The sequence below is a fragment of the Hermetia illucens genome, chromosome 4 (assembly GCF_905115235.1).
Source record: "Hermetia illucens chromosome 4, iHerIll2.2.curated.20191125, whole genome shotgun sequence".
In the NCBI taxonomy this organism is placed as follows: domain Eukaryota; kingdom Metazoa; phylum Arthropoda; class Insecta; order Diptera; family Stratiomyidae; genus Hermetia; species Hermetia illucens.
The window spans coordinates 42878885-42893126 of record NC_051852.1 but is presented as its reverse complement, the minus strand read 5'-3'; the positions used below and the strand labels follow the sequence as shown (position 1 = coordinate 42893126).

The 14242-nt window shown below is 42.0% G+C and overlaps 1 protein-coding gene and 1 non-coding gene across 8 annotated transcripts in view; one reads left to right on the top strand and one right to left on the bottom strand.

Annotated features, from left to right (window-relative positions):
- Positions 1-1173: 1173 nt before the first annotated feature.
- Positions 1174-14242, bottom strand: part of LOC119655043 (nostrin) — a 244130-nt gene continuing 231061 nt past the window's right edge. For 3 of the 7 annotated variants that reach the window (XM_038060726.1, XM_038060730.1, XM_038060727.1), the window contains 5 exons: positions 9495-9580; positions 3779-4004; positions 2952-3713; positions 2777-2887; positions 1174-2694 (listed from right to left, as the gene is read on the bottom strand). In XM_038060726.1, the coding sequence (XP_037916654.1) occupies positions 2056-2694; positions 2777-2887; positions 2952-3713; positions 3779-4004; positions 9495-9580 (1824 nt within the window). In that variant the 3' untranslated portion in view covers positions 1174-2055. Of the gene's footprint in view, positions 2695-2776; positions 2888-2951; positions 3714-3778; positions 4005-9494; positions 9581-9679; positions 9761-10200; positions 11775-14242 lie in introns of those variants that run through there. The other 4 variants (XM_038060724.1, XM_038060725.1, XR_005249872.1 and 1 more) reach the window with 3 other exon arrangements.
- Positions 12774-12845, top strand: Trnam-cau. Its single transcript has one exon. It is a non-coding gene; the product is annotated as a tRNA-Met (tRNA).

Genomic DNA, 14242 nt, shown 5'->3' with positions numbered 1-14242 from the left:
CTCCAAGTATGATTTTGATATCCTGCCTTGGGCGTATTTTGAGGATTCATTCTTGTGTCTCATAGAAGGTATGCTTCTCCGACTCTGCAATTTCCCCTGCAGAGGTTACAAGCTAAATGAAGCTTATACTTCGAAATTTCGCTTATGTTTTCAAAGCCGATAACAGCAGGTCTCATTTTTTTGCTGACAAGGAAATCTACTCCGAATACGGTTCCTGTCTAGCGCATTTCTTGTAATACGGTAACATCATATATTGGGACAAGGTGTCCACTAGCTGCTTTTGATCTCTTCCATGAGAAAAAATATGCAAATCGTTTGTCCTATTCCTTTGTCACGACCGTCGTTGTATTATAAGTCCAGTTCGGGGCTCATTCTGTTGCTTTGTAATTTTTCTTGCAGAGTTCTCAGTTTCCAATCGCAACCTGAAGGTATCGTTCTTAGGCGCAAAAAACTCACCTTCATCGTTCTCCCAACGATCACCATGTGGAGATGGGGCATAGCCGTTGGTGTTGGTTCAGTAAGCATTCCTCTGGATTTATGCTTCATCGTGGATATCAATCCATTCTCGCAATAACAGGGTTGCTATTTTATGTTTACTCCCAAAAAATAATTCGTTCGAATATAAATGCCGCTACTGTAGGTATCTATGCTGCCTTATTGTGTGGAACGCAAATGTTGCAAAAGGATATCGACGCGTCTTTTGAACGAAAAATTCTCCAATACGTGTACTGAGTAATCACTATGACGAATTCGATACAACCACGAGTTGTTTCAATTGATTAAAACCCCATTAGCAAACTGACCACGAAAAGGATTGGACAGGGCTGACGAGAGGGGGGTGGATAGAAAGGAAGGACTACCCCCGAGCCCAAAGTTTTTTTGGAAACGCGGAGTCAAAATTTCAATTATAAAAAGGAATAATAGGGGGATCCGCATATTTTTACCCCGAGCCCCATTTTTGGGTCGCATTGAGTCCCCCTAATTGACACAAAAAACAGATCACCGCTAAATTTTTTAATTAGAAGAAGTGGTCGTTAGGACAAAGTAGCTGAAGGCCTACAGGCGAATGCTCGATATGAGCTACCATGCTATAATAATCCACTTCAAACATGAGATGAAAACACAATGGGGGTTGTATGTAACGAGAGATGATGCGAATTACAAGCGAAAGGATCTTCATACATTATCATTATTTATTTATGTACACGTCAGTAAAAATATCCGTTCAGAATAACAATATTTACATTACCATTCCGCGCTTCCTCTCCAAACCACTTAACACGTTATTATCGTTAAGGTACAAAGTTATTAACAGCATCATTTCGTTATACATTTCGAAAAGATAACTTACCATAAAATTGACTAAAATTACATAATAAATAAGTGAAACAATAACAATTGCCATTACTTTACGATCGAGAAAACAGTTCCAATCGTAATACGTCCGCATTGTTTCGTTTAGTTCGTTAATATCTTTGTTTATCACTAAATAAAAGAAGAATCATTCGAACGAGCTATTTGGTTCTTTATCAAGACTAAAGAAGAATAAATTGGATATTTGTTCCGTTTCCACTCGAAATTATGATATTGGCTTAGAGACTATATTGCATCTGTTCGTTATTGTTTTTAATTGCTTCGGGTTTCATGTGAATGCCAGGGAGACTGGCAAAGGCGTGGTGGTACCAGCAGATACTTGGTATACCACGGTAAGGCAGTTTAGATCTACATTGAGGTCACCATGGCATACTCAAAATTGTACACAATACCTTGATAAATTGGTCCAGAAAGCTTAAAATCCACTACGTTTAGATGTCCGAAAAATCTATTTAAAATAAAGATGATCTTGTGCTACTTTAACTTCGGCTCGGATTAGCTGCTGTCCTATGATTCGCAAGGCCTTATTAGCTTTGTTACCGGTATAAAATCTAAAACCATTTATTATTGATCAGAATTATGACACCTTAAATATTACTTCAGGAAGCAGACCTGATGTGGTGTCCGGTGGCTCTTTTTCAGAAAAACACTCGCTTCTGTAAGCGGAATTGGCGAACATTCCTAGATAAACTCCTCAACGTAGGTGGCCGGGAAGATGCCTATGCGATTCTTCAATTGACCCAGCCACCAGCCATCCTCCTGCTTCATGTGGACCTCAATTATATCCCCCGGGTTCAGTTCGAGCTCGTCGTATAGTTTTGGTGTGTAGCTGTATAATGCCTTACATTTACTTATGACTATTGACTTAGCACTAACGTCGTTATTGTTTTCGTTATGATTCTTTTGAAGCTGCTGTTGCTGGTGAATCTCCATTTTCGCTTGTCTTATCTCGTCTTCATCGTCCTGAGAGCTGAACTCATCGAAATCTGAATCCTGCTGGTTCGAACCGCCATCCGCTTGGCCGCGATCGAAGTCCGGGTCATCTGATGTATCTTTTCCCGGCGGCAGGGTGCTGATTTTGCCATTCATTTGAGGCTGAGTCTGGATGTTGTGCAGGATTTCGGAAGTGCTTTTGCTTCGACTGATTGATTGGTTTCGGTCAAAGTTTGTGATGAGGATGTCGTTTTTGATGTCCAAGCAGCTGCCATTGGTTTGGGATTCCGTTTCAATGTCTGTGCAGATGTCGTCGTTGTCTTTGTTTTTGAGCCAGATTGGGACTTTTAAGATGCTTTGTTGGAGGCCGGTTCGATCGCGAGTTATCTAAAAATAGTTGATTAGAGGACAGAATGAAAAGTGCCACAAACTATTTCCACAATCGGCTTATTCTGACTTATATACTGACCTGAATGTGTGATGCAAGCGGATGCGTAGTTCGAGGCTTGTGATCCAACTCTAACAATGCTGATTGCAGTTTGAATCGAGCTCCTTCAAGATATGTTAGCATTGATCGTATCTGCAATTTGTGTGGAATTAGTTTGCATGATTCAATATACATAATTCATTTCTAGAAACTTTACATGATATAATTTATCAGCGACATTTTGATTATCTTGTGCGTTCAACGTCAAGGTGATACCCTTCAAACCGTTGCGTGACTTTCGCTCCCGTTCAATATCCGTCCTGACAAGCTGCAGTAGCTTCACTATTGCATGCTTTCTCCTCTCTCTATTCATAGCCAATGTTGTATGCTCGCAATAGAAATCAGGCAACAGCTGTTCACTTGGTCCTTCTGAGACTTTTCGGATGTTCTTTACGATATTTAAATCTTTCCCTACATTACACCCTTCAATTTGGGGTGCAAGTCTCACTACCAGACCTTCGAGCACTGGATTCATCTCAGATGTCAGCCTCAAGTAGGACGAAACATAATTATACATATTGGTGAGCCGTAGGTTCTCGAGATTCTGCAAAACATTTGATCCTCTCAGTACCGCCATCTCCCAATCAACACGGGCCCGTTCGGCTCGAATGCAAAGGGTGTAATATTCGACGTCGGCTCGCTTAACAGCTTCCTCCGCCTTGCGTCGTTTGTTGTCCAGTTTCGCACAATCTTTCTCAGCTGTTTTGGTCTCTTTGTCGGAGTTAGCACCATTCTTGTTCGACAGAGTTCCATGTTGGAGTATTGCCAATGAAGGGGAGCGTTGAATCCGCACGTCCAACATAGCGTCTTGTAGCTTCTCATTCTCTCTAGCGGCAGTGTGTGACTGCTTTTTGGATTTTGCTTCACTGATTCGCCAATCAGCAAGGACCCGTGATGCCTTATCGACACTGCTTTCAACCTGTAACATTAGCGATTAGTATTTTTCAGAAAGTTAACTTGAGACCTTACAAATGGTTTACTCACCGATTTCCTGGATTTGTGTTGTGTTTCTAATACACTCTTTAATGGCTTGACAATCTCTTCAATAAGTGAATTCGAGAATTGTCGGTGGACTTCACTGCGTGTCTCCATTTCGTTAGCAACACCGCGCCAAGCATCTGCTATTGTTCCTGGGATTTCACGACATGCTTTATTCAACTTTGTAGCCATCTTTGACAAGGATTTTGCATAAAGTTGTTCAGAATCAACTCTGGAAAAATTATTATAGGTGTTTGTAGTCGTTCGGATTACATTTATAATTTTATCAAATTTATATTTCAAGAGATAATTCAGAAAAAAGTCATTCCGATATTGTAAACCCATATCCCTGTAAGGAACTATAGTCAATGCCTAATTGAATTTATTTGGGATCATGGATGAATGGATTTCCTAAATGGGCAAATGAGCAATGGTAAACTCGATTCCCTTTAACTTGGCCAGATGACTTTCGGGTACTAATAAAAAGAAAACCAGGTGCTGGGAATCTGAGATCTTGCCTACTGAATGGCAAAAGCTTGACTCGACTATACTGAAGACATCTGATGACTCTTTTAGTGAATCATAGACCTTAGCCAAATAGCTCTGCAGAGCGAGGAGACAAACGAAGTCGGACTTAAAATTCACACCAATTAAATCTATGCTCTCAATCTGACTGGTCCCCGGATTCTCCCTGTTTGCATTAATGGGCAAAGCATCGAAGGCGGCCAACAATTTATAAATCCAGGAAGCGTTGTTTTCTGCCGACGGTGGCACCTTGGCAAGGCGAAATCCATTATCCCAAAATGGTCGATGAATGAGTCACCCTATATCTACGTGGTGTAGAACGATTGAAAAAGAGTTCAAGGTTTTTAGAAAGTCTTAGACAGAGCTGACGCAAAACGCCAGGAATCAGCAGCGATTGTACGTTGACGATGTATGCGGAACATACTTCGAGAGGTTTTAAGGGATTAAGGTGACCATAACAAGGAAGAATTGAAGCGAGAAACTTAAAAGGCCACAAAAGGCTTTCATGAAAAGAAAAATGGATTATGATAGATTATTTGCAGTACGCAGAAAAAAACAGTTTATCCATTACATGTGTGGTGATTTGTGACTATTTCCACAAATATACAACTAGGAAACGTCGAGGGAAGAAGTTATCTCTATCCCCTGAATTCGAACCGACAGTGATTAACAAGACTTCATAGGCAGGAAAACCAATATATCAGACAATGTTTCCACCCTTCAGGTAAGGGACCTTATCCTCCTGCCAATGACGAAGATGTGAGGTAAGCAAACGCGTTCTTCTCCGAGATCTGCCCAAAATTAAGTAAGCGTCACAGTTGCTAATCTTAAGTGCCGACCTAAACCATAGATTTCGAATATAAGCTGTTCACAAAAACAGTGTCGATTAACACCGTATGAGTTACGGAGCGGTTTAGACATCCGGGAGCGAGGCGGCAGACGGGCTACCAGTTTCTTTCCAGCCTGGAAATTACTGTTAAGGAATTGAACGCAGTAGTACCGGCCCCAAAACCGTCAACGTCAGGGATACCCTCCCCCTCGCCGACAAGAATGATAACTGCAGGAAGCCAGCGAAGCAGCGAAAATTCGTTGAAGTTCGACTCAAGAGCCAGCGAAAAATAAGGAAGCCAGTACTATCGACGAAAAGGACTTCGTTAGATACGTTGTTAAGAAATATAATAATAAACCAGCGAAAGGTAAAGCCTACCGCCTTCAGATACAATTGATCTCAAGCTTAGATTGAGCAGGAAAGCCAAAGGAGCAGATTTTTCGAGTTCTCAGTCCCCAACGGATCATACATTGTGAAAACCCTTCAGCGGATATGGATCAGTGTCAGCCAGAACATCGGAGCTGCTTATCGAGCATCTCTTGGGCGGCAAAGGGGAACAAGTGGATGCATACCAGGATCCGAATCCTTCTAGGTCATCCGTAAATATTATCCCCTTCGACGAGATTGCCAAGAGCCTTGCTGCTCAGGTTTAGTTGCAGTGTGTGGTTTCCGAAGATCTGCAAGTTCGTCCTGTCATTGCGGCTCAAACCAATCTAAACGTGCAGGTGGTGATCAAGGAAGAGGAATCTCAACAGCCAACCTTTATTATTCCGCATGAATGGAGCGTCCTTGGAGGTGCTTAAAAAGGTGGACTATAATAACTGAAAATAAATTTGAAAAAAATCGAATCAATATATTAAGTCGAATTTTTCTCAATGGATCCGCGCCAAAAACGTACATTAATACCACCCCCTGTGTGTGGTTCGCATGAAAGAAGGATCTACATGCTAAATCCTTCCTGTTAAACGAACGTAAACTGATAGAGTTATTGGCCGCTGATGATAGGGAAAACCCAGTGATTTTTCTCTTTCTTTATGTAAATCTATCCCAGCCGGGGTTTACATTAGACGTCACATTCTTGATGTTAATATGCTGCTCCAGGTCGCAAATGAATCTGAGAGATTCAATTAAGCGGAACCATTGAGTGCAATAGACCGCTTCGGTATAAGTGCTTAACGGATGAACTTTCCCTCCTAAATATGATCTTCATAACCACTTGAAGGACGTTATCATTGTCAGGGCCAGAAATATGTTTGGCCCAAGTCGCAACGAAAATTGGAATGACTAGTACGACGATGAACGAAAGGGTGCTGCATATATGGCAATGTAGCAATATCGAAGAATACATGCATATGTAGGCACTTACCACGAACATCTAGCGGAGGAGCCATTCCCCAAACAGAAAAAAGAAGCCTGGGAGAACCAATAGCTCAGTGAATTCGAGAAGCACAGAAAGCAATGGGACTAGGAAATTTTACCAGCAATATGGATAAAGCCATATTCACCTCGATACCCATCCTGACGAAGCAAAGAGAGAAATCTGATTTGTAAGCGTATGGGCATATTGGCGTAATGAATTGAACTGCTCAACAACCAGAATCGAGGAGTTGGAGGACAAATGCTGCCACCACCAAGCATGGAGGAAACAGTCCGTGGAATTCGTCGGCTTAAAAAGTCACAACTCGCCAGGAGCTGATGCAATTACAGGAGGGGTGACAATTGCATTGCTGGCTACGCCATACCCTGGAATCCCGACGGCGCTTGGTGCAGAACAGTAGAGAAGGTGTACGGGTGTCCCGATATTGATTGATTGCTAGATATTGATTCAGAATAAGAAAAGTCTACGGACACTTCCTAGGTTAGTGCCCCGCTTATGAGCACATCAGTTATCAGATGTTTAGTGCTGATGCCCTCCAGTTGCTGTAGGTTGCATCCCATATACTAACGAAAATCCAGCGGTCCATAACCGAATTTGGAGTATTGCATTAGGCGGGGCTCGTCAAATATAATAGACCACGGACTGACTTCCCTCATTTCATGCGCACAAACACGCCAGTAGTCGATGTGGCAAAGTAAAGGAGGTGACCCTGGACTTCATATGGAACTGTTCGGATTCGATAGACTGAAAACGAGGATAGCTCGGAACCTTTAAAAATCTGCTTTAGAGTAGCAAAGTCTTGTGAGTGAAATTGTCGGAATGGACGCACTAGGGTTGTCACCAATTTCTGAACCTAATCTAAGATATCTGTGGCCCCTCTACCTTACGTGGAAGAAATGTTTCCTTTGAGGTGAGCAAAATATCACGCGAATATGAGATGCTTATGCTCTCATAATAAATAGGATAGAAATAACATAAATATAACAAAAGTGAAAACAATGATTGGGAACAAGTAAAAATTATCAAACAAATAGACAAAAAAAAACAGATGAGCATATGATTTTTGTATAATGACCGGCAAAGCAGACATGTAGAGAGCACCGCTCATTTTCTCGAATTGGTTAGCACAGCGCGTGTTGAACTCCACATGTAGTTCGGGTACGGGCGAACTTGTGCAATCAATATCCATCAAATTATCATCAAGGGGCGTTGCAACTGTTATCCGGGATAGGCCCGCCTAAAATACTCCGACTTGGTGCCGAAAGCCACCAGCAATGTGTTCGGAAGGCGGAAGTGGCAGTGGATAGCTCACACATTAAGGAAGAGTGACAATTACATTGCTAACTATGCCATACAGTGGAACCCGAACGCACTTGGGGCAGAACAGTAAAGAAAGAGTACGAGTGTCTCGGGCAGTTCTGGGGGAGCTGAAGTGCGTTTCAGATAACCGCAAACGATGGCGCGTAGTTGTGTTTGACATACTTTACTACCCCCAATGGCTAAATCGCAATCGAATATTATGGGTACTCTAATTAGCTATAACTCACTAGCTAGATGGTGATTAAGAATAGGGATATTATACAAATGCTTCCTGACTCAGTGCCCCGCCTGTAAATACATCAGTGGTCAGATTTTTAGTGCTGTTGTACTCTAGCTGCTGTGGGTTGCATCCCATCTACTAACAAAAATCCAGCGGTTCATAAGCGAATCTGGGCCGTCAGATATAATGGAGCACTTTGGTCTTAGCGTTCATGGGCTGAGTTTCATCATTTCATTCGCACAAACCCACTAGTAGTCGATGTGGCAAAGTGAAGGAGGTAACCCTACACTTCATATGCAACTGTTCGAATTCTAAGATAGCTCGGAGCGTTTAGAAGACATCCTTAAAGTAACAGAGCCCTGCAAGTGAAAAAAAAAACAGCTGGGCATAAACGTCCAAATCGTGCCTCTGAGATCTGCAACAAGATACGGGTTGAATTGCAATTATACCCTGGAAAAGACTGCAAACACTTGGGCCTAGGAATCCGTTGGAATCTCAAAGCTCTACCTCATAATATTTAAAAGTAAATCGACTGGTAGCAACCTGATGTGTTCTCATATCAGTCATGTTGTCAGAGTTTACAAAGTTATTTGACACTGCGTGTAAGGTCGAAATGCTATATTTTTTATTTCGTTTTATGTCCTTGCTGAGAATATAACCACGACTCCTGTATTTGGAAATTCGGCCCTCTCTCTTGGCAGGTTTCATAAGTAACGAGCTAAGACATATGACTTTTGTATAATGGCCGGCAGAGCAGACATGTAGAGAGCACCGCTCATTTTCTCGAACTGATTAGCACAGCGCGTGTTGAAGTTCACACTACACCTGGGTGCGGGTGAACTTGCGCAATCATTATCCACCAAATTATTATCAACGGCATTATAACCGCTGTCCGGGCTAGGTCCCCCTTAGAAAGCAACTCTAAGCACAAGACTCCGCTCTATATCCTTAGCAGCTGTCTGGCACCATGGCCCATCGCTTCATCTAAGACAGGGTCTATCATATCTCCTTTTCGGTTATAGAATGGTACAGGTTTCACGGCAAAAACATGGATTGATTCCCTCGATGGAGCACAAAATCCGGGAGATGTCTGCTGAACAAATCACGCTGTTATCACTTGGAGTTCTTTTTTGACGGAAAACAGCAGACGACAAGGATAAAGGGGGATTCTCGCCGCTTCTGAGCCGCTAGGTGGGGGATTTTTACTGAACTGACGCTCTTCTTGCTTGAGGTTGACCTTCTTCAAAAGAGAATCCAATCTTGTGGTGGTAGCAAAAACTATCGAAAACTATACGACGAACAGCAGTTAAATTTTATGAGTCTTGGCCAGAAAAAGATATAGCGTTGTAATCTTGATTTCAACTAGTCTTTCCAGTAGATTCCTAGCAATGATTAAACTGTGATCCGATTAGAACTATAGAAAATATAAGATAAATTAAATTTGACTAACCTCTCCTGCAAAATAGCTGCCAAGTCCTTTCCGAAGTCGCCACCTTGTTTGATATATCGACGCAGTTCTTCAAACCCATTTTGTCCCTGAAATGGAGAAATAATCAATGAAAATCTTCAAACTATTGCACCTTGGAAGCGAAATATTCCAAAAAATGGGAAACCACTCTATTTGTTGGTACGTACAGCTTTCAGGTTTGTTTTGTTTATAGTTTTGAGAACAAAATTAACTTCCATTTTTGAACATTTGAACATTTGGCTACGTAAGGGTTGTCAAAAATAATGTGTTGGCTGCTAGATAAAGCATATTCAGACCATAAAGCATATTCATTTTTTTTTTCATTGCTGTGGCCCTAGGTTGCAGATATTTAGTTTTTCCAGTTTTGGGTTTTCCTCATGAGTTGGCCCCAACACATTATCCTCGAAAATATTTTATCCAGGCATAATCTTTTTACCAAGGATTTTTTTCATGCTCCAAGTGAGCAGGGGTGACATCAATCGACGATTTATCAATTAGCACTGTCAGGATGTATCCTTCAGATCTAAGCTCGTGATAAATCTCGCATTCAAAGGGCGAATGAAGCTACTGTCAATTAGCGGCAATGGAGCTCATGAGCTTAATTCCATGCAGCCAGCTCACCTTCCCTGGCTTCACACATTCAAAGAAACAGAAATGAAAAATATCCCCCACTAGGAATCATACCTACCTCTTGATGGTAATCACTATTATCCCTTTGAACGGTAGCGGCTCTCGATGAATTTCCTGTTGAGGTATTCTGGAAACTAAACTCCTGATCAATCGAAAAGTTGCTGTCCGTAGTAGGAGCGAAAGACTGCGCAACCGACACCATCGACGGGGCAACGCTCACCCCACCTGCCGACCTCCTCGAATCGAACGTGGTTTTCTTCAATGTGCTGCTACTCATTGGGGTTGAATGATTCACTGGGGCTCCCACCCGTTGCATTGCGGCATGTTTTTGAACGACATCCTTAATCTTTCCACTCTCTTCCCCAATCCAAGTTTTCAAACCGGACCAGGCATGATTGATTCGATCCTTCTTGCGATTCAAATTGATCAGCGTCGCATTTTTATTTTTGAGCAAAGTAATTCGTCGTTCGTCAGGCTTAAGTTTGTCTCGATGTTCACAGTATTCGGTGTCGATTTCGTAATCGAATTGTTCTGTTTCGTTTATTTGGCGAGTGATTTCGTTTAATTCGTCGATGGACAGGAAGAGGTTCTTTGCGTCGAGGCTCTGGAAGCTAACGGATTTGAGATCAAAATCATCCAAGGAAGTGTTCATTTGCAAGGACCCATTGTTCCCTTGCTTGCTGCCACTAGAACTTCGGTTTAGGCAGGGCTGAGGCTGGTTCAAGGAGCCTGTGCTCTGGAAGCGTTTTTTAATCAACGAGTCCTTCAGATCGCTCGGTGAATCAGGAGTATTCGGTACGCTGATGCTATTTGATTTTGGCTTTGAGGAGGTTGGTGTCGAGCTAAACTCTTGTGACTTCCTCGGCAGATCATAGCAGTTCTCCAAATTAGCTGTAGTTAATCTACCTGTGGTTTCCAGAGACGGAACTCTTTGTAGAAACAATTTCAGTTCAGTTTTGTGCAAGTTCTGCGCAGATTGGGATCGGTTTTTTCTGAGTCGTGGCGGGACGGGTTGAGATTGCTTCTTGGGGGTCGAGTAGTAATTGGCGGCCGAATCACTTTGATTCAATCGTTCCTCCACAACTGTGGGGATATCGTTCGAAGAGTAGAACTCAAATTTGATGTCCTGCTCAATTGATGGGATTGTGCTAACCGTATCCGTGTAGTATTCCGTTTCACTTCCAGTTGCAGTTGATGATGATATTCGTGAATTTTGTTTGGCATCTAATTCAGATGGGATTTTTAAGTCATCATCGATTGTGGTTTTTGATATGAGAACTGGTGCACCGATTTCGAGCTTGTGATCCTCAGAAGCAACACCAGTCATGTCATAGCTTCCGGAGATTGGAGCCGTTTTTCCTGTTCGTCCTGGCGATTTTCGCAGGAACTTAGCACTGACAGTGTTGTAACGTTTCGCGAATTTGTTGAGTATGCTTCCATTTTCAGGGCTGGTTTTGTATTTGAGATTTTTCAACTTGTTCATTTTGAACTATTATTTTTCACACTTGTTTCACTTAATTTTCAGATAATTTTCTTTACATAATTACTTATTGTTTCCATTCAATATTTATTTCTGTTTCACTTAAATGCACTAATTTTTCACGCTACAAACAACGGTCCTCATCACTTCACCTATTGTTAGAAAATACATGTTGGATATAGTGTGGAAAGCATTCTCAAGTGTATCGAATAAATAAAACCGTTGAGGCTTTTTCAACATCTCGGTTCTGAAAAACGACATATTATGAAAGCGAATCACGGATATTAGTAGCGCTACGCTTCTGGAATACATAACTTCCGTAGAACACTATTCGCTCTTGGCAGAAGCTGACCAGTTACACCACCAAATGATCTACTTTCAACCAGGAAAAGATACCAGATACTCTCAGAACACAGACACATCTTGCAAAAGAAGGCACATCACTTCATTCTATCTAAAAATTTAAATTTTATTCCTTTCGACAAATTCCGCATTCCGGTCGAAAAATTGTGTTACTTCTTCTCGCGAAGAGTCGCATTTCGTTGGACTTCACATGAATAATCTATTCAACGGAATGTCTTTCTAGAGAGCTAATCGGAGCTAATCTATGATCGATTGGCATTCATAAGCACTCAAGTTTAAAGCAGTTTCTTGGCAAATATCTAGACTATATCGATATTTCCCAGACTGTTCTATTTGGGGTTGGGGAGACACTGCAAGGTGAAAACATGCGGGAGATAACACTATCTTTATCCGAACCGAAGGCACTACCATTGCCACTCACACGCAATAAACACATTGAAGACACATTCTAAGCCAACAATCGTGACATTCTACTTGAATAAAATTAAAAAGAAAAAAATCTTTTTGCAAATTATTTACATTTTTTATCTATAAACGAGTTTGCGTTGTCTGTATAGTCGCGGTGCGAGCTCCGAACGCGCGTTCACTATCTTTTGATTTCATTCCTAATTGCAAAGCTTTGGATTTTGGATTATTTGCGAGGTAATCTGCTTACTTAATTCCTAATTCATCTTCTGGGGGAGATGTTGGATAATATCTATTTGCATATTTCACAAAAATTTCGAGAAAAAAATTCAGATTATCTAATTTTTTTGCTTAGTATCTCGGTCAGGAACCCATGTCCCCGCAGCAGAGTGGCGCAGTGGAAGCGTGCTGGGCCCATAACCCAGAGGTCCGTAGATCGAAACTACGCTCTGCTATGGTGAAGTATCTTTTTTGAAAAAAGGATGACTATATTTACAATAAATATTTCGTCAGCTAACGAAGCAGTAATCGTAGTTTTCAGCATGCTCGCGCAAAAAAGAAATTAGTTTGAAATTGCGAAAATGTGTATCAACGCTAATTGCATTGATTGATTGTTTGGATTGCGTTATTGCTAATTTTTAAGATATATATTAGTTTCTCTGCATTAAATCTAATTAACGCAATGACATTGAACATAGCTGGAGTGCATTGCGGCAATTTTACTTAAAAGTGTTGTGTAAATCATAAGAAGAGATTTTCTTTGCTTTTGGGTAAAGTTTTAATTGCATATTCTCATATACATATGTACAATAGTTTAGCCGGTGGAGAGTGCCATTCCCACGTACTCGAGAAGGACGACCGGAGTCAAGTTTGCAAGGGGCTCGTTCGAAGTGGCTCTTGCCATGAAGTCTCACCGAAAACTATCGCATACAATGGGAACCGGAATGGTCTTCTGAGAGGATATGCTCTAGAAGAATTCCTGCAGGATGTGCCCTTGGCCCGGTAATGTGTGGTTAACTCTCTTGATCGCGTGCAGGACTTCTTGTGAGTACATCGCGTGCGGTTGCGCTTTACATCTCGGGGCCATTCTCCTTAATTGCCGTAGCCGTGTGAGATATGCCCCGTATCTACTGGCATAAATGCACCCTCAATTTGAGTCAGTACCTCGGTGCTAATTATAACAGGACCCTGATTGTGGCCACTAAATCAATTTGCGTCTATAGAAGACGATGAGATTATGCCTACTTGGCAAGTACTCACGATAAAACTCCGGGACCTTCATTTTTCTTCTCTTTGAAAACAGGCTACGAAAATTGCAGATTCGTCTTTGAAAAGACATACACTGTCGTAATCACCGAAAGAGAAGAATGGTTGACAAATGGTTGTGAGTCTTTTCAGATTACAGACTTAATAAACTTCACCGACGGGTCAGTCATGGAGGGTCGATCAGGCGTAGGGGTGTTCTCGGAAAATCCGATTATAGAACTGGCCCGACCCCTCGGAAAAATAACGACCACATTCCAGGCGGAAATATATGCCATTTCATTGGCAGCAGAAGAATGTCTGCGACAAAAGCGGAGGGGTCGCACCATTCGAATCTGTTCCGACGGTCGGGCGGCATTATCAGCACTAAACAGCAACGACATATCAAGCCAGTTGGTGTGGAGTTGTCATCAGGTGGTGCTGAAACTTGGCCGACTGAACGAAACATTCCTGATGTGGGTACCGGGGCACTCTAACATCGCTCGCCGAGGGTCTGGATCCACAATTGTGGGGCCAGAACCAGCTCTTGGAATGCGACCATCTACTGTCAAGTCTACCCTGAAGGGGGGGGGGATTGGGGGGATTGGGG